The following is a 20,707-nucleotide window of genomic DNA, read 5'->3' as shown; positions in this document are numbered from 1 at the left end:
ATTCTCCTTACTAAAGGAAAGGAAATCAAATCAAACCCCACTGGTTGGCCCACCACATCCACCCGATTCAACCAATAGCTTTTCCGCTCTGAAGCTCGAGACCACCACTTTCGCCTCCATTCATTGGTTTACCGACCAGCTGCTTCTCCTCTCGCCGAAAGGGCTGGATGACGTGCGGATTGGCTCCCGGCGGTGAGCTGCTTCGAAGCCGATTGGTTGTCGGCGGCAGGAGAAGCAAGCGAGGATTCGTTGTGACGCCCGCCCGTGACATAGGCGGGGCGGGCGGCAGGCGTATTGTGGTGGAGGGGCTCAGCTTGTCAGGTAGGTGAGTGTTGCGCTCGGGGTTTGTGGAGCCGCCGGTGGGGCTTTGTGCTTGGCCAAGGCTGGGCGGACGAAGGGTGCGCAGCAGGAGCCTAGGTCCCCTTCAAAGGGTGCCAGGCTTGGGAGAGGCGCGGCGCCTAGGCCGGACGAGTGGGCGGGGGCGGCGCCGGGATTGCTTTCGAGGATAAAGGAAGGAAGCGAGGCAAAAGGGAGGCGCTGCTGCTGCTGTGGCGGCCAGCAACGGGTCTCCTTTGGGCAGCCCAGACGAGCCCCCCCCCCGGTCATGTTGGGGAGGAGGCGGTCTGGCGTTCCCTGCTCGGCCTGCGTCCCTGGGCCGGCCGCTCTCCTGCCTCCTCCGCCGGCCAGTCGTTCTCAGTTCCTGGATCAGGTCACTTCGGAAGTAAGGTGATAGGAACGGGGCTTGGACTCGCTGAGATGGAATTTTCGGGCTTTCGACTTTCGCGGGTTTCGAAGCTCCCTCGCCGTCCCTTGTCTTTTTGCTGATTGTCTGGTTTCCCTGCTCGTCGTCACCCACCATAGCTGGCTTTAGGCACAACACTGACACTTTAAAGGTGTTGATGGCAAGATTGTCTGTATGAAGAGACTCGGATTCCTTTTCACTAGTTTGGCCCACTGGAAGTTAGAAGGTTGGAAGAAAGAGCCATCCCTTCTCGTGAAGGTTCTTTTATATAATTTTATATAAATATAATTTATATCTGTAAACGTTGCTGTATTGCTCCAACTGTTTCACTTACCAAAGATGTAGTCGAAATCTCTTTTTGGGGGGGAGGGGGAATACGAAAGAAAAAAAAATCCATGTGCACATTATGAAATTACACAGACAAGCTGTATTAAATTACTTTTGCTTGGGTACAATAGTAGAAGCTTGGAATTATTTAAAAACCCAAATTAATGTAGAGTAATAAATGTAGAGTATTAGCTATTCTTTATCCATGAAGCTTTATGCAGTTGGTATTGCTACAAAAATGAGGATGAGGTGGGAGAAGGAAGAGGGATGCTGCTTTAAACTGACCTTAAATGTGTGCTTTCTGGGTGTGTACTGCAGCTGTGTAGTCAAACATCTGATCCCTGAAAAAACAGCTGCATGACCCTAAATGACATTTTCATTAATATGACAGTCTCTTAATTGTTAAGATATATTTTATTTCAGCAATAAACAGTTTAGAGTTTGGAGGAATAAATGTTGAATCTTGTATTGGCTTCATGAAAAAGTATAGAAAAATCTTTACTGCAGGAGATTAGAGTCAATTGATTAGTAAATATTATGTTGTAAAAACTTTCAGGTCAATCCCTAGCAACTTTATGAAGTCTAGCAGAATTGATGTCTGAAAGTCCATCAATGAATACAACATTGAACTAAATGGGATGAATGCTGATTGGAGCTGATTGGATATCTTCATACATTTTAATTTTTGGAATTTTTTTGCACAACACATAAGAATCTTAGAAGAAAACCATAATGTAAAAAGTGGGTTTTTGCTGTCAATTTTACTTAAGGTGTCATTCCTTATAATCTGCTTGAGTGGTAGAAAGTTTTAGCACCTAAATGGGATTTCCTAGATTATAGAAATATGTTTGTACATTATAACCTTAAATTACTGAATTATGCAAACTTGTATGTGTAGTTGATCCAGCTGTATAATATGGGAATATAATTAATTAAAACAGGGAATGTAATATTAGAATATAAGGGATTTTCTCCTTTTTAAACACATTTCTTTTCCTTATCTTAAAACTTTCTCAAAATATATTACAAAATTTATTCCCATTTGTTTTGTATACTGTAAGCTCATACGCACTTTAATGATATCTCTTTCCATGGCTGTAGGGATATATGTGCATAAGTTTAACTTGTTCCACTTTCCAAGGTAGTCCCTGGTTAACAACCACTTGTTCAGCAACAATTCAAAGTTATGATGAAGCTGAACAAGTGGTTATAATTGATGACATCATCATGATCTGAACTCTTGGGAACTGGCTTACAATTACAGTGGTTGCAGTGTTCAGCAATCAAGTGATCACAATTTGCAATCTGCCCTGCTAGCTTTACACAAGCATAGTCAATGGGGAAGCCAGCAGAGAAGATTGCAAGTTACTTGAATAAGTCTGTCCTACCTGCGAACCTTCTCCAAGCCTCTTTTCACTTTTGCTGCACTTTCCCAGTCACTTGTACACCTGAAAGAGCATCACTGCATCTCCCTGGTGACCCATGAACCCCTTGTCATCTCTCCCATCTGGCAGCAGCCACTCCAAGCCCCACTGTGCCTGTGCCATTCTTCTGCTATTTGCACACCCAGCATGGCCATTCCAAGCCTTGACATGCTGATGTTGCACCACTACAGCCATCTGTGCATTCAGTTGCTTCCTCCCCATCTAACAGCAGTCACTTACCTGCTATCTGCCTGCTTGTGAACTGCCTGGGACTTGCAACTAACTTTACTTGTGGGAACCTGGCAAAAAGTTATAAGGAGATGCTCACAAAATAATCCACAATCCAAGCTAAACGTGGCAATGGGGAATGCAGAGATTGTCAAAATAATGCAGTCATGTGACATTGCACTTTACAGCGGCATTGCTTAGGAATGAAAATTTTGGAACTTTTTGTTACAACTCAAGGACTACTGTATTTTCACTTGCCTATGTTAGAAATGATCATTTCCCAGCACCATTAATTGAGCTTCACAGCTGATGCTTGAATTGACAATCATGAAACTTAGTTTTAGATGTGCAACAAAAGTCTTTCACAAGGGCGATGTCCTAGAATATTTTTGAAAACTTACTATATTTTTTAATGTAACTGGAGGGACAAAAATGGGTTAGAACAACAGTAGATGAGTTTGTTCTACAAACCTACTTGAGCAATTGTCAATTCAGTCTTCTGCTATAATGTAGCTGCTAGACTTTTATTTAATTGGAACTCATAATTTTAAATCCACAATTTGTGTTATGATTCTACATATCTTACATGAAGCCAGGTTAGGTACCTTAAAGGTTGTACATTATATGTTTTCAGTGATAGCTGATTGGACTACAAATGCTAAATTGGCAGAGGATAGAATTGCTTCCTGAATTTTATATGCTCAGTAATTAAGGTGATAATTACTGTGTATAGTGAGAAATCATGCATTTTAATTTGCTTTGTTTAGCAACAGAATTTATATTCTGCTTTCAAATCTTTAGGGAAAATGTAGCTTTAGATCATTGTCAACCTATCCAAAAAATCTGGAAAACAGACCAGGGCAGGCAACAATTCATGGAAAGTGAAAGACCTTTTTTTGCCTGAGAGCATGATTTCAAGAAGAGAACACATTGATTTAAATGTTTAACTGTTAGATCAGTGAACAACTAATTTCAATTTAATCTTTTTAATGAATGAGTCCTGAGAATTGACACCTATGCTTTTGTCTAAATTAAAATGATAATTTGATGACTGGTGTCCCTTTTGTAAGTTAGCTTAGTGCCTTCCAACATACTTCCCTATTGTATGTTAAGTCATGATACAGTTGTTTGGAATCTGAGAAAATGTGTTTTAAGAACCATTTAGTCTTAATATCAAGGGTGGGTTACAAGCTGCATTAAGTCACAGTGTTTGTAATTGGTTGAATAAACCATTGCAACTGGGCTGATAGCTTTTCAATAAATTATACATGGTAATATACAAATTCCAGCCTAATATATGTAACTTTCATGATATCAGTTTGTCTCAATGCTTAAGTGAATACACAATTATAGGAATATATCAAAGCAAGCCATTTTCTTTCAAGTAAAAATATACACGGACACTTGTATACTTGTTACTCTACTTATGTAATATACAACACTTAAATCTCTTGGGTAGTTTAGGAAGTCAAGCCAAGAAAGGAACACATATTTTTCTGAGTGCATCTTCTCTTCCCAGTTTAGCATTAAGTTGTTTGAAGCTATACTCAGTTTTCTTGCTGGAAATTATTGGTTAAGACAAAATGAGAAAATTAAGGAATTAGAGACATTGTTAACCAAATACTTCTTGATTTTAATTATAGATTAGACACCACATAATGCTTTGGGTCACTTTTTCAGAGATTTCCTTACCTAAATAGTAACCAGAGGCAAGCAAAAAAAATCAGGGGAAATGGGAGCAACTTCTGATCTGTTGGCATTCCCACTTAATTTCCTTGCGGGAAACTGTCAGTGACTGGCAGAAATTTTCCTTCTTCCCTTCTGTCCTTTTCCTTCTGTTCCCAGCAGGGAGATATGTGGCTGCTGCTAACTGGGGGAAGGGAGTGAAGGATTGTACTAATGGCTGGGAACATTGAAAATGAAAATTATGTGACTGCAGCAGCACGGTAGTGGCACTGAAGTAGCAGCTGCTGCAACTTTCCCAAATGTCATTCCCTCCATAGAAATGGGTCCCAGCATTCTGTAAATAGTCCATTTGAGGTACATTGATTAAAACATTTTTTTTTTATCCCAACGGAGATCCGGCAGAAGGCTCCGGCTTGCAAGCTCTGTATGCCTGGAATGGGGTGCTTGAGAAACGGAGCCTTCTGCCAGATCTCCATTGGGATAAAAAATGTTTCCGCACATATGGAGTGCTTCCAAAGTTCAGGGATTGGCTGCATTTGGAAGCGCTCTATAGGAGCTAAAAGAGTTTATCCCAACAGATATCTGGTAGAGACTGCAAGCTCTGTATGCTTGGAATGGGACACTTGAGAAACGGAGTGTTCCTTTCTGTGCAGTCACCCAGGGTGCTTCAAAATGCAGGGAATCCCTGTGTTTTGAATAGCTGCACCAGAGCACAAACACTCCACAATCCACAATGCCAAACCTTAACCCCCACCACACCCCAGGGCAACTACATTCCTTCACTAACCTTTCCAACTCCGTTCTCCATATGCAGGGCAACAAAAGAAGTTTGTGGGACTAAAAAAAAAGATTAAGCTGACCTTTCAACTTCTCACAAAAAAAGATTTTGCAAAGTTGGAATGTCTGGTTGAACTTTTTTTTTTAATTGGTAGTCCCACAAGCTTCTTTTATTGCCCTGCATGCAGTGGCAGGGAACAGAGATGGAAAGGAGGTTAATGAAGGGAGGTTTTGGGGAAGTGAGGGGAGACGGGGAAGGATCTGCTCTGGCTTCTGCTGCCTCACTCCACCAGCATCAGGGCTCAGAGGCTTGTTTTTGCCAGAAAAAGGCCATTTCCCAAGCCTCTTCCTGGCGAAAACGGAGCCAAAGCACGCCTCACTCTTATTGAGAGCAATCCTGTGAAAACAATGATGACAAAGGACAGCGCAGTTAGTTGTGAAAATGAAATCCTTAAAGTAGAATTCTCTGCCAAAAATTTTTAAGTAAATGAAAGCACTTGGGATTGCTTTCCTTACTTTGTTTGGATCATCTTATGCTTGTGAGCAGATGACTTGAGTGCTGCATGTGTTGCTCTCAAACTTACAAAATATGAGCCAAGGTTATACAAATTATCAGCAGGCATACAACAGCAAAAATCACAGTAATTGTTCAAAAGCATGCCAAATGCAAACTTTACCTTTCAATAAAAGTTGTTTGTATCATTGAAAGCTTTGTTATTGTGTTTTTCTTTTAAGACAAAAGATGTTAATGTATGAGTTGTTTTTTTCTAAACTAAAACCTCAGTATTCAGGTTAAATTGACGTGTTGGCACTTTGCGATAAATAAATAGGTTTTGGGTTGCAGTTTGGGCACTCAGTCTCTAAAAGGTTCGCCATCACTGCTCTAGACTGTTTAGGCTATGAAAGCTAACACTACACTGAATATATATGGAAAGTAGGGGATTACTAATTCAAATCTTTTAATATGGACATAATGGGATCCTGGTAAGAGCACTGAATAACAACCTATCTGCTACATTTTCATCAACTCATGTTCTCTCAAAAGCTGGAAACTGTACATTGAACAAGCTGCAATGGTGAAATTGCAAAGCCTGGGCTACTGATCTGCAAACTGACCAACTTAAGAATAATTGCAATTGATGTGCAACTTGCATCTTGTGCTCACTTGTTTTATAGACTTTTATAGGGTTTTTAGAATGAGAGTCTTATTAAGTTGACAACGGTATAAGGCAGTGTTTCTCAACCTTGACAATTTTAAGGCATGTGGACTTCAACTCCCAAAATTCCACAGCCAGCAATGTGGAATTCTGGGAGTTGAAGTCCACATGCCTTAAAATTGTCAAGGTTGAGAAACACTGGTATAAGGGATTGCATGATATTGATTTTTTTTTCTAGTGAGAAGGCAGCACACAAATTATTGTTAAATAACAATGAAAATATAGTTGCTCCTAAGAACCTAACAGACAGAAAACTAAGGAGCACTTCTGGGCTTCAGACTTGGTCGTTCAAAAAGAATATACGGTAGTCCCATTAGCCCCATATATTGTCTAGATTTGATTTCAGCTGCGTTTTCCCCCCTTATCTAACCATTACTGAACCTAGGTATATTCAAGAGAACTGAAAGCTTCCTTAGAATTCAATATCACAAGATTATTATTTGTTAAATTTATTTGCCACCTATCAAGCTGTGGGGCTACTTTAGGTGGCTTACAGCAATAAAAAGGAAGAAATGAAGAGTGTAAAGTTAAACAATAGAACAATAAAACACAATGAAAAGGAGCACAGTGAATACATCAATATGATAAAAGATATGATAAAAGATCAATAGGTAGATGAATAGAATTCTTATTAGCAAATTGGTAGGACTCTTTTGTAATTAAGTAATTGTGCAGATAGAAATTCAACAAAGTAGCATTTCTGCCGACTCCTTTGCCTGCTTTCACTGGCGTAATAAGGAAGATTTGGCTAATTGAGCCCATTGCTTTCTACCAAATCATTCAAAGGTGAGCTCAGAGAATGGGGTAAATTCCATGCTGCAAGGTAGAAACATTTTCTATTGTGCTTTAGATTTGATTCTCTTTGATGACTATCAGGGAAGATTATTGAGAACTAGAATGCTCTACCATCTCTTGTAGAAAGCTAGAGGTAGTAGTGAACATTCTTGTCCTTTATCTTCCAGGTTTCTGCCCTTGGACAAAAAAAAAAATCAATTATCTTTCCTCATTAATGGTCTGCTTTTCTTTGTAAATAAAGAGCTTAAATATTTTTTTAAATGTTTTCTGATACAATAAGTCTGTTAAGAGATAAGGTTATATTAATTACATATGACTGCAACCATGCAATTTTTTTTTGGCAGCATGTTGAAACTATTCAAAGCTAAGCCAATAGCTCAACTTCTTTATAGTGCCTAACTGGGCCCCTTTTCCAGCTTTGCACTATTAGAATTTGTTAATTCAAATTTTGAAGGTCAGCCCTTCAAGTCCCAAAAGTTGAGGCCAGAGTTTAGATGATCATACTCAACTTCCACTCTGGCACAGTGTTATGCCCTCCCATCAATTGTTCTTGAAGGCAAATACAGATGTCTCTGTAGTACAAGCACTGGAGGAGCACAGGGTCTGTTGTTTCTATATGCCCTTCTTCACAGGGCATACAGAATATATATATATATATATATATATATATATATATATATATATATATATATATATATATATATATATATATTAAAAATTACATTAAAAATTGAAGAATAGCTATTCCTGGGTACATACATTTCAATAAAAAAGGAAGCGATCACCAGGAAATAAAACACCAAGGTTTTAATAAATAAAATCAAGCTTTCGATGGCTAGCATCTGCCATCATCGTCAGGATACAAGCTAGCTAGTGAGGAAACCTGCTTATAAGCATAGCCATGATTTTATTTATTAAAACCTTGGTTTTTTATTTCCTGGTGATCGCTTCCTTTTTTACTGAAATGTATGTACCCAGGAATCGCTGTTCTTCAATTTTTAATATATATATATATATATACACACACACACACACACATACATACATACACACACACATACATACACACACACACACACATACATGTGTGTGTGTGTGTGTGTGTATGTATGTATGTATATATGTCTTTTAAAATACTAAAAATGCGAATCCTGGACATTATGTTAATAAAAGAAAAAACGAACCACAGGATATAATAAACCAGCCTGTTTAATATAAACAAGACTGTGGTTAGGAAGAGTCACTAAGCTTTCGTCCGGCCAAAAACTGCTGGCGTCATGAGAGTTAGAATAGAAGGAGATCAGGAAGGCAGCTCATATAGCCTCCTGCCTCTGTGTCCGGCTCCTTGAGCGCGTCATCAGCCCGTTGATTGTATTAATCCGTATCGCGCAGAGTTGTTCCTCATCAGGCAAACTGTCTTTGACTCCACTGGTTATTTTACGATCCTCAAATGCTCTTTTTGAGCATGTGCAAGCACTTGGCGGGCACTGTCAATCCGTCTCTGTGCCCAGTCCCCCTCCCTCCCAGGGCCATTATTCTCCCCCACCGCCAAGGCTGTTGTCGTAATTCCTCCGCCCCAGTCCTGCAACAAGCTGCTGTTCCGGCATTCCTGCTCTCTGTCTTCCCCCTCCCTCCCCCTCCTTCCAGATCACCTCAGCGCTTCCATCCCTGGCTTAGGGCCATTTGGTCCAACATCTTGGTCCATGGGAGTCGTGGTCGTCCCACCTATAGAGCCATCGTCTCAATTATGCAAAACGCTGTCATTGTCTTCCTTAGAGATCGTGCCCATCTCATCCATCATTCTACTGCCCCAATCCTGCAAAGGAAGAGTTAAATGTCTTCTCAGCAGGCCATGGTGCTCTTTTTCCCATCTCCTAAGAGTCTGGTAGGCCAGCAAAAGATCTATATGCCGGTTGATGGAATTTTCATTAGAGAGCCAGGCTTCCTTGAATAGGCGGCTCCCCTTGGTAGTCTCATGAGCTATAACCTCTGCGTTAGCTAGATCGAACGTGTGGCCAGAGCTGGACATATTGGCCCACACTTGTGAGAATTGCTCCTGCCTTCTAATAGCCAGTTCATGTTCATGAACCCTGGTCCTCAATCTTTTAGTAGTTTCCCCAACGTAATTGCTCGCACAATCTTTGCAATTCTGTAAACCACAGATGATCTTTGACCGTTGGGGAGCAGTTCTTTTGGATGCATGACCTTGGACCTAAGGTGTGCTCGGGCCTATGGGCAACACTCACATTGTAGGAGGCCAACAGCCATGCCGTGGCCTTGGAGACACCATGGATGTAAGGGAGGGTTGTTCATGTGGCTGACATTGCTGTCCCATTGGAGCGTGAGTCTCTATGATTTTGATGTCGTCTACTATGCTGTCTCACAAACCCTATGGGATAGCCATTGCGCATGAAGATGTGATGAAGATGTTTTTTCTCCTCGGCTTTAGCTCTGCCCGTGCTACAATGGGAATTAACCCATTTAAATAGCATCCGGATGCAGCTGATTTTATGTGCTACCAGGTGGTTGCTATTATAATGTAGCATTCTGTCTGTATGGGTGGGTTTACGGTATACAGACATTCACAATGTGCCATTAGGGCATCGGCTGATCAGTACATCCGGAAAGGTAAGACTGCCTTGGCTCTCTTCTTCTGCGGTGAAGCAGATGTCTGGATATACCGAGCAGTTCCTCCAAGAATTTGGCGCTATCTTGTCTTTTGATAATCACAAAAGTATCATCTACATAGTGTGCCCAAAATTTTGGGCAGTACCTAGACATTACTATTGACTCTAGCCACTGAAGAACCACCTCAGCAATAATGCCTGAGATGGGGGATCCCATTGGCGTCCCTTTTATTTGTTCGTATACCACGCCCCAAAAGGTGAAGTATGTCTTCAGGCATAGGGTTAGCAACTGTATTAAATCATTGGTATGGAGAGTGTCCTTATGTTGTTCAGGCCCCTCTTGTAGGAGGTCCCTATTGCCGTGTGCCAGATCTTGAGGGATAGAGGTAAAGAGTGAGGTAATGTCAAATGATATCATTACCTCATCTTTCTCTATCCTTAGGGGCTTTACTCTCTCTAGAAACTCCTCAGCCGATTTCACAGTGGTCTTGTTGTTATCGACCAAGTGGCTGATGCGACCGCTGAGCCATTTGGCTAGTCCTGAAGTGGGTGTGCCCCTGAAGGACACAATAGGTCGTAGGAGGACCCCCCCCCTCTTTGTGTACTTTCGGGAGGCCATAGAACCTAGCCATGGCTGCGTCGCTGGGATGTATCCTCCTCAATGTGTTGTCGTTGATTTTACCCCAACGTTTGAGGTTGCTAAGTACCTTGTTGATGTGGTTTGTGTGCGTTTTCATCGGATCTTTAGTGATGACTCTGTAGGCTGTAGTGTCATTAAGTAATGCCTGGGCTTTGTCAAAAGATTAGGTGTAATATTTTTAAGCAAATTTGTCTTATGACTTTTTGTTGTTTGTTATTGGTTTATTATATGAAAAATTATTCAGCAAATAAACCTTCAATCTTTTCAGAGACTTTGGAACATTCCACTTGAAATCTTTCCTACTGTTCTTTTTAAAGGAGAAGAGTAGGTGAATTAGTTAACTGTGGTACAAACCAGCATGTATGTATCCAGAAATAAATCCTACTGAGTACATTGGGACTTATATATTAAATGCTTATTGGTTAGATTTGGATCTTCAAAACTTTTTCCCTTTAGCAACCACTTTTTGAATATCTTGTTATTTCAGAATAATAGTCTTTGGTATGTCATGTTATTCCATTTAAAATAAAAGTATTTTATTTCAGTTTTTATTTCCCCAGACTTATATTAATAATTCTTCCTGAAATACTTTTTTTCAGGTGACTTTCAACTCTAGAGTAGAAGGCATGTCCAAACAGATGATCTGACATTGTTCACCCAAATGTAATTACTTAGATGTCTGTATTTCCTGGCATAAAAAAAATCTGTGAATCAGAAGAAAGAAATTAGCTGGAATAATTCTAGCAAGAGGAGTGGGGGAAAATGAATTTCAGAAATTGTATTTCTCTCTTCCTCTTCTTTACTACTTTGTGAACTTCTAAATCTGCTGGTAAAAATGCCAAATCCTGTTTAAACATCTGGCTTACTGTGTGACCAACTATAATAAGACAATGTTACTTTCAACATTATTTTAGTATGTATATTTAGCAATAAAAGCTGTTTCACTAGATAGTGTGTTTTATTCAGTTTTATTTTTTTCATGTATGACAAAACTGTATTTTTGGAATTCATATCTATGGCTATATACTATATATACTAGAGAATAAATAATGTTGAAAACAACATTTAACTTTGAATAAACTACACATTTATTTTTATTTATTTAATTTTAATTTAATTTTATTATTTACCTTTACTCTCAGGTGTTAATGTAAACAGATAAAAATATAATTGTCTTCCCTGTGCTTATATACTTCAAGGGTTCTGCTGTGAAGAGACTCTTACAAGTAACCTTGTCAACATTAATGAGCAAAATGTTGGAGAAATAAATGTCTTCACTATCCTAATTACCGGTCACATCCAGCTGCTGAAAGTTAAAAAAAAAATCTGGAAAGGTGATCTGTTTTCCCTTACAGTTACAAACAGCATTAGTCAGTGCCTCTAAGTACTGCAGTTATTTCATCATGTACATTTAGCGATAAGATTTGTTTCATTAGATAGTAATTAGAGTGTTTTGTTCAGTTTTATTTTCTTTTTAAGCTTCAGTTTGTGGGTAGATAAATAAGGTACAATTTTGGCTTTTAGTTTACAGTGGAGCTCTTACTCATTTCCTCTTGTAATAGATAAGATGAAGCTCCCAAATTAGAGAAAGATGTGAGAAATTGAAAGGATAATTTAAACGTAGAGCTAAGTAAAAACTTTTTTTTTTAAAAAAAGCTAGAGTTCAGGAGATTTAGCTAGAATAAATCCTGGATTTTTATATATTTTTACTGGGCAGGCCAGTCATATGCAGAATACAATAACTTTTTTAAATGTAAAGAGGAAAGAGTTACAATCAGATTTATTTATTAAATTTATTTGCTGCCCATTTCACCATGGGGCTACTCTGGGTGGCTTACAACAGTAAAAACGGAAAAAAATGATGAAAAATGTAAATACAATAAAAGCAAAGCAATGAAACAGTAAAAATAATAAAAGTAAAATAATATGAAATTTTAAAGGGGCATCAGGAAGCACAAGGGGAGGTGGGTTCAGCTAATTAGTCCAGTAGCCACCTCCTGTGTTGGACTCCCTTTTTGGATCCCTAGGTCAACTGGCAGAGTCAGGTCTTCAAGCTCTTGCAGAAGAATAAAAGGGCAGGAGCAAACCTCACCCCAGGGACCACAGTGTTCCAGAGGGGTTGGCACTAGAACAGAGAAGGTTTTTCTTCTGAATCCTGCCCATCAGAGTTCCTTGTCTGACGGGATCCCCAGCAAGCCTCTGCTGGCAGGAGTAGGGTGGGCTTGTCTTAATGGGATGAGATGTTTCATCAAGTAATCTGGACCCATGCCATGGAGGGCTTTAAAGATCAAAGTCAACACCTTGAACTGCACCCAGAAACAAACCAGAAACTAGTATATCTCACAAAAACATTGGTGTTGTATGGGCCATTCTATGGGTCCCAAAGATTGCTTGTATTAATTACAGTTTCCAAATACATTTCAAAAGTAGCCCCTTGTAAAGCACATTACAATAATCCAGACGAGAGATGATTAGGGCTTGAGTGACTGAGTGCAGGGAGTCCTGATCCAGGAAAGGCTGCAGATGGTGCACAAATTAAAGATGTGCAAAGGCTATCCTAGCCACTACCACCATCTGCTCTTTGATCAGGAGTCCTGAGCCCAGGAGAACTCCTAAGTTGGGTCTGAATGGGATAGTGCAGCCCCATCCAGAACTAAAGATGTCAAAGATCTGAGTCTGGAAGCTCTATGCACCCAACGCAATGGAGTGACACCCAAAGCCTCTTAAGTTTGAGGAAATGGTTACCAGCAACAAATTCCTGGGCGTGCAGTTAACAAGTAGGCTGGCTTGGTCTTCAGTAGTGAGATACTGGTGAAGTGGGCACAGCAGCATCTGCATTTTCTGCGCCACATGAGAAAAGCACATCTTCCTTCCCCTGTTCTTACCACTTTCTACAGAGGGACGATTGAGAGCATCCTGTCATACAGCATCACAGTCTGGTTTGGAAGCATCACTGCTTCAGACAGGAAGGCAGTGCAGAGAGTGGTGTGGATGGGTGAAAAGATTATTGGCAGTTCCCTCCCTTCCATCCAGGATATAGCACATAAGCGTTGCTTAAGCAGGATCCGTAAGATTGTCTGGGACACTACACATCCTCTTCACAACCTGTTTTCCTTGTTACCTTCTGGGAGGAGGCTCCGTGGTAGCAGAACATCCAGATTCAGTCACAGTTTTGTTCCATACAGTATTAACCTTACGAACTCTAAAGCTTCCTCCTTCCATTATGTATTCAAGATGGACAGTGATTAATATTTATATGTTACTTATATGTAAGAGTGTAGGTCTATACATATGTTGTATATAGTATGTTTAAATGTGTGCTATGTATGTGTACTTTGAGAGCAAGCAACTAAATTTCATTTTTAATGTGCGCCATTGTGCCCACAGTAAAAATGACAATAAAAGGTTATCTATCTATTTCTATATATATCCATCCATCCATCCATCCATCCATCTTGCTAGGGTTTAGTTGTAACCCATTGACCCCCATCCAGCTCTACAGTCTCCAGGCACTGTGAGAGGATAGTGACAGCATCACTTGGATCACCAGGTGCGGAGATATAAGTTGAATGTCATCAGTATACTGATGATATCTGAACCCATTGTGATGGATGATCTCATCCAGTGGCTTCATTTAGATGTTAATGAGGAGTGGACAGAGAATTAAGCCCTGCAACACACCATAAGAAAGCTACCAGGGGCTAGGTTTGTCACTCTATATCAACACTGATTGGGATCAGCCTTGGAGAAAGGAGCCAAACCAGCTGAGAACTGTGCTGCTCAGCAACAAACTGTGCAGCTGGCCAAAGGGTTACCATGGTCAATGTATTGAAGGCCACTAAGCAGTCAAGGAGAGCCAGGATGGTTCTACCAATATTCTGTTCTAACCAGAGGTCATCCACAAGTGCAACAATGCAATCTCTATCCTATAGTAAGGCCTGAAACCTGACTTAAATGCAATCTTTTATCAGAATAAACATCACAGAACTTGGTGGAGATATTGTACCTCCAAGTAAATAGGTTTGAGCAGCATATCCCAACCATTTTTCACAACATATACACTACAACCTCTGAAGTGAATTCCTAAATCTTGTTTTGACTAGATAAAAAAGCCATTCTTCTCCTAAATTTGTCTCCCTTTCATCTATTAGAAATTTGATATACTTTGAATGATGGGTCAATTTGTAGTAATACTAAAATGATCATAGTTCATAATATTTGACGTTATTAGCAATCTATTACTTTTTGAGGTTGATATTTCAGAAAATATTACCCTTAGATGAGAAAGGGGAAGCAGAAAGAGAAAACTAGGTCTGCATGTTAACTCAGAAAGGGAAAATCAATAGATTCTATGTACCCATCACACATTTGCTTCAATAAGATCATTGTGCTTTCATAATACAAGTCTGTATCTATTCAAGAGTAAATCTTACTGATTTCATAAAATGTATTCTCGGGTATAGTCTTAAGTTTTGATAATACCTATGTATTGCAGATTTATACAAATATAGATACTTGGTATTTTTCTACATGCCATCGGTATAATTTTATTTATTTTTTTACTCTTTTATGTAGAATTTTAGTACAATGTCAATGACTTTCCCCTTAAAGAGTAGATCACAAAAGTATTGCCACAGAATTTAATATATTTATGTCCCATCAAGTCAGTGTCAACTGTGACAATGTCAACGTCATCTAGTGATCACACATAGATGAATATTGGATGATATGTCCCTAACCTGATCTTCCAATGTTGCACCTATTGCTGCTGTAATTGTAATTGCTGTAATTATAATTCACTTTGCTGCTGGTTTTCTCCTTTTTCTCTTTCCTCCATCTTTCCCAGCACTATAGTCCTCAACTTGTAACCATTCATTTAGTGATCTTTCAAAGTTACAATGGCACTGAAAAAAATGACTTATGACTGTTTTCCACACTTATTATTGCAGCATTCCCATGGTCACGTGACCAAAATTTGAATGCTTGGCACATTTATGACAGTTCCAGTGTTCCAGGGTGAAGTGACCACCTTTTACAACAATCAGTGGGAAAGCCAGATTCACTTAACAGCTGTCTTACTACCTTAACAACTGCAATGACTCACTTAACAAATGTGGCAAGAAAAAATGGGCCAAAACTCACTTAGCAAATATTTTGCTTAGCAACATAAATTTTGGACTCAATTGTGGTCGTAAATCAAGGACTACCTACAGTATACTTCATACTATGTATCAGGATCTCATAATATTCAAGACCTGTGATATTGCATGGTTTGTCAACTGGATCATATAACATTTGTTTTGCAGAATTTAATAAAGTAAGAAAATCTGGAAGTGCTAAGCCAGAAACCAGGGGTGTGAACATTGGAAAGGAAAGACTATCAGAACAATACTTTTTATAAAAGGTATGGTATATTTTGCCTTTCTATTATCAATTTTATACAGAATATGATTTTCATTGAAATTTATAGAATGTTTTGTCTAGGGCATTTACCCACATATGTTTATAAATATGTGGCTTCTCCAAAAAACTTTTTAGAATGTGTCATGACTATCAGTGTTATTTTTCATTTGAGTTCTGCCTTTTTGTTCTGTAAAATCGTTCAGTATTTTTATCACCTCATACATGTATGAATCTTGCTAGTAAAAGATATTTACAGCCCACCTACATTCTTTTATGAGCAGTTATTTATTCTGTGTAAAACAATAATAACTCACACATTGTAAATATTGGCATAGTAAGGAATATTATTAATTGCAATTCTGGCATTCTAAATAATGTAATACACTTATAATTCAATTATCACTGTTTCTGTGTTCAAATGAAAACAACTATTAGTCAAATAATTACATTTGATACATGTTGTATAGGGTGTGTGCCTGTGTATATAATACTCAGAATTATTATTGATGGTCTTAAATCAGTAATGACACTTAAGAAGAATGCATCTTTCACAATAATGCCTATCTGAGACCTATTAATTAAAAATTGTTCATCAAAATAATGTTTGGAACACTAATCTTTAATTCCTTTTTAATCATCGCAATGCAACAATATAATTTTTATGGATTCAGTACCAAGTTGTTTGGGGCTGACAGGATACTGTTAGAATAGCTATCCAGCACCATGGAATGTATAGTATGGTTTAAACTTTTTCTCATAACCAGGTACTTCTATGCATTATTTTGGAACTACTCAAAATTCAAACCTATTTCAGAATTTTGCAAAACTCTGAGAACCAGCAGAATTGGAAAGATCAACTTTACAAATAGCCATTTTGTTTGAATCAGAAGAATTTTGACCACAGATCTTGCAGTTCCAAGTTCTAATAAAAATGTAGGGAGAAAAACCACCAAAATGAATTTTATAGATTAGCACAATAAATAGACTGTAGTTTTAATGCAAATAAGTTGCAAGCTTTTGTTTGCATGTAGTTTGGGCTATCTGGCTTCAAATCTGCTATATGCAGTGGTTTTTTTTGTAAAAAAAAAAAAAAAAAAGGTGCCGAACTCACACATGTCATACAACCCACCTTGCCTACCCTACATCTCAGAAAGGTGCTGGAACTCGGTTCTGGGCGTTCTATGACAAAAAGAGCCCTGGTTATATGACTTTAATTTTGATCAGCTTTAGGAGCATGGTGGCTCACATGGATAGGGTGCTGGTTTGGAGGTTAGCAAGCCTACGTTCAAGACCTGAATCTGTTGCATAGTGGAGTGAGCTCCCATCATTTGCTCCAGCTCCTTGACGGGGACACAAAAAGAGCCCCAGTGGGTGAGCTCCAGGCAATAGTGATGTCACTGGCTAATCCTTTCAATGTGGAGGTGCCTTAAAGTGGGTTTCTGACATGAACGGGATGGAGACTGGCTTTTATCTTGGTTTTGATAACAACATTTCATTTTGTTATGCTATTTTATAAATATGTTAATATGTTATATTTCATTCATTTTACTGATGGTTGGGGAATTTAGTATTGTAAACTGTCGTGAATTGGTTGTGCAGAGACACAAATCGGATTCTAAGTTGAGAATTTTTCCCACCACCCATTTAGAAGAACCATAGCACTGCACAAAAAGCTTGCTTTTACTGGTAGCTAGTCAGTAGAGAAATCAGAATCAATTCTGTTAATTTTCTAGATCTATAAAGAAATCCAAGCAATGACTGTAAAAGAAGAAACTCTTTTAAAAGAAGCATTTCATATAGTTAACTTCATGATATCTTTGCTAAAAATGGTCTTCTAAAAGCTTACAGGCAATTCAAAATATATTTTATTTGTTCAGGTTTGGTTGCTTTCTGGAGCACTTCCTGATGCCATCTTATAACAGTGGTTGGCTTAATATATAACACTAAATCAGAATTGTTTTAGGTAGTTCTCGACTTATGACGACAATGGAATTGTTGTAAGTTGAAGCTTACAACTACTGGGCTTGATTTTGTTAAGCAAATCATGTGGTGGCTAAGTGAATCCAGTATGTTTAATGGGCATTTTTTTTTGCCAAAAACCAGCAAAAAAATGCCACTAACCAGCAAAACATGACCATGGAACACTTCAACCATTGTAAATGCGAGCAAATTGTCAAGTGCCCAATATGTGATTATGTGACTACAGGGGGGGGGGGGCTGTGGCAGATTTAACTCTGAGGATGAGTCATTTTGTCTGTCACAACTTCAAATTATTATTGAGCAACTGTTGTAAGTCAAGGACTACCAGTAATTTGCTAAGCAACAGCTATTTGCCTATCATTTGCATACAGTACTATTTGGCTCTGTTTGCATGATTGCTAAGGAAACTATATTATGTATTAAAGTAGCTTGTAAACTAACTACTGAGCCCCTACAATACAAAGATTCTCCACTTTAAAGCCCCTCCAGTCAGATCTGATGATGAAGAAAGAGACTTGATCTTTTATTTCCTGGTTAGTTCACTCTATTGCTTTGTGAATGAAAAAGGGAATGTTTCTCTATTCTCTATAATTGTCCTTAGGTCTTCTTTGGGAATGCTTATGTAACAAAATGCACAGCCAATTTGGTGCTCGACTACAAACAAGGGACTGTGAGTTCTGGACCTTCCTTAGACATGAAAGCCAGCTAGGTATCTTCAGACAAGTCATTCTCTTTCAATATAAATGTACATACATACACACATAGATACATACATATATACAAACATACATACATGACTGTGTGACCAAACATGATAATAATAGCCCTTTGTTATTATTTTGTTATGTTTACAGATGTACTGGCAAAATAATTTTTACTAGTGGCCCTTGATAAATTTAGTGCCTTAAGAAAAAAGATGGGGTTTGGAAATGATCTGAAGTATTCTCATGAAGCTTTGCTAAAACTGCAAGATTGGGAGTTACGGCTATTGGAAACAGTGAAGAAATTTATGGCCATGAGAATAAAAAGTGACAAAGAATACGCATCCACTTTACAGAACCTTTGCAATCAGGTTGATAAAGAGAGTACGTCACAGTTGGATTATGTCAGTAACGTAGCAAAGGTAAGAAAATGTAATTTAATTTAAATTTAAAGTGAGTAAACTTTTAAAATCTGATAAAAATCTACAAATTATTATATAAGCCGAGATGGCGCAGCAGTTAGAGTGCAGTATAGCTGACTGTGTTCAGCAGGTCAGCGGTTCAAATCTCACCGGCTCAAGGTTGACTCAGCCTTCCATCCTTCCGAGGTAGGTAAAATGAGGACCCAGATTGTTGGGGGCAATGTAAATATATATATACATTGCTTACTGGTGTACACCGCTTAGAGAGTGCTTGCATTTAAAGTGGTATATAAGTCTCACAAATAAATAAATAAATAAATAAATTTACAAACTTTGTGATAAACACACAGAATAATTTTAAGGCTGCAATTTTAAGGATATAATTTCTTGGTTTCTGTTGAGTTCTGTAAACTTCAATAAAGATAATTTGATTGTTTAAACTACTTAATGGTTTGGTGTATGTTTTCTTATGGACTTGATTTGTTTTATGTTTGAGAATTTCTTTGTGGATGTTTGGGATAAATCATATACTTCCATTCTGAATTTTGGCCCCCAAATTTCTGTTTCAAATAGTCCTTGGTTAATGATAGCAATTAGAATATCTGTTGCAAATGAGGTGGATGTAAAGTATGACATCTGTTTAGCAACAATAATTCCAGCACTCTTGGTTGCCATCACTGCAGTGGTTAAGCAAGGGTAATGCATTTTGCCATTTATGACTTTCTGCCCAACGTCTCAATTAACTTTGCATTCAAATGCACAGATCACAATCTTGTGATTGTGGGACAACTGGAACTCTGAGGACTACGTATAAGTACCACTCATTTAGCACTATTATAAGACTGAACAGTCACTGAAGATAATTATGTCCCATATCTAGTTTAGGTATTCCAGTGGGCCTACTTTAGTACAATTTAAATGTTAGCCTCATAAACAACTTGGCAATACTTGGCAATTTTACTTAACATTATAAAAGTGTTAATTTGCTACATTGCTTTACCTTGAGCCATGCTATTAACATTTTTTGACATAAATTGATTTTTGTATTCATAGTTACAACAATACTCTTTCATATGTAAAATCACTTGAATTAATATCTAGACTAAAAAATTGCTAGGTATGGAAACTCGCCTAACAAGTTAATGTATGTGAGGACATGGATGATTGCATGTTCCATTTCCACTCTTTGCATGTCAGAATGTATGAAGCAACTGTAATTTTTACAGTTTTGACATTTGGAAGTAAAGCTTTTGGTCATGATCTTAATGTGCACATCTGAGGTAATTGAAATGCATCTAACAAGGTTATACAGATAGTCTTTGCTTAACAATGGCAATGAGGACCAGAATTTCTGTTCCTAAGTGATGCAGTTGTAAAATGTGATAACATGTGACTGCATTGGGTAGCAACAGCAATCCTTGCATTCCCCATTTCCATTGCTAACCAAGGATCTTGGGTCATTAAGTGAAACCCAGGTGGATTGCATGCAGGCTGGCAGGAGGTAAGTGGCTGCTGCTGGGCGGAGAAAGGTATGCAAATGGTCAGTAAGAATGACAGTTTATTCAGAACCTCTTTTTCTTTTCTCTTTAACTGTTTTGGAGAGGCAATCTTAAAAATGAATTGGAATTTTCAGATTTTACTTATTTATTCTGATCGCTGCTTTTCATATGTGATTTATGAGCCAAAATTACTTTTAAGAAAATAAAACTTAGAGGATTTAGAGAATTCTATTCTAAAT

General features: G+C 38.4%; 1 protein-coding gene across 9 annotated transcripts in view; it reads left to right on the top strand.

Moving 5' to 3' along the window:
* Positions 1 to 268: 268 nt before the first annotated feature.
* FER (FER tyrosine kinase) overlaps positions 269 to 20,707 on the top strand; it is a 127,241-nt gene continuing 106,802 nt past the window's right edge. For 5 of the 9 annotated variants that reach the window (XR_005556137.1, XR_005556138.1, XM_039338402.1 and 2 more), the window contains exons 1-3: positions 11,663 to 11,797; positions 15,770 to 15,867; positions 18,701 to 18,969. Coding sequence is in view for 7 of the 9 variants with exons in the window: in XM_039338402.1 (XP_039194336.1) it covers positions 18,763 to 18,969 (207 nt within the window). In the remaining 2 variants the exon portion in view is untranslated. Of the gene's footprint in view, positions 326 to 743; positions 1,001 to 1,101; positions 1,811 to 11,662; positions 11,798 to 15,769; positions 15,868 to 18,700; positions 18,970 to 20,707 lie in introns of those variants that run through there. The other 4 variants (XM_039338398.1, XM_039338399.1, XM_039338400.1 and 1 more) reach the window with 4 other exon arrangements.

Source organism: Crotalus tigris, unplaced genomic scaffold (assembly GCF_016545835.1).
Source record: "Crotalus tigris isolate CLP2741 ecotype Arizona unplaced genomic scaffold, ASM1654583v1 scf7180000017700.2314712, whole genome shotgun sequence".
Taxonomy (NCBI): Eukaryota; Metazoa; Chordata; class Lepidosauria; order Squamata; family Viperidae; genus Crotalus; species Crotalus tigris.
This window is presented reverse-complemented; position numbering and strand designations above follow the sequence as displayed.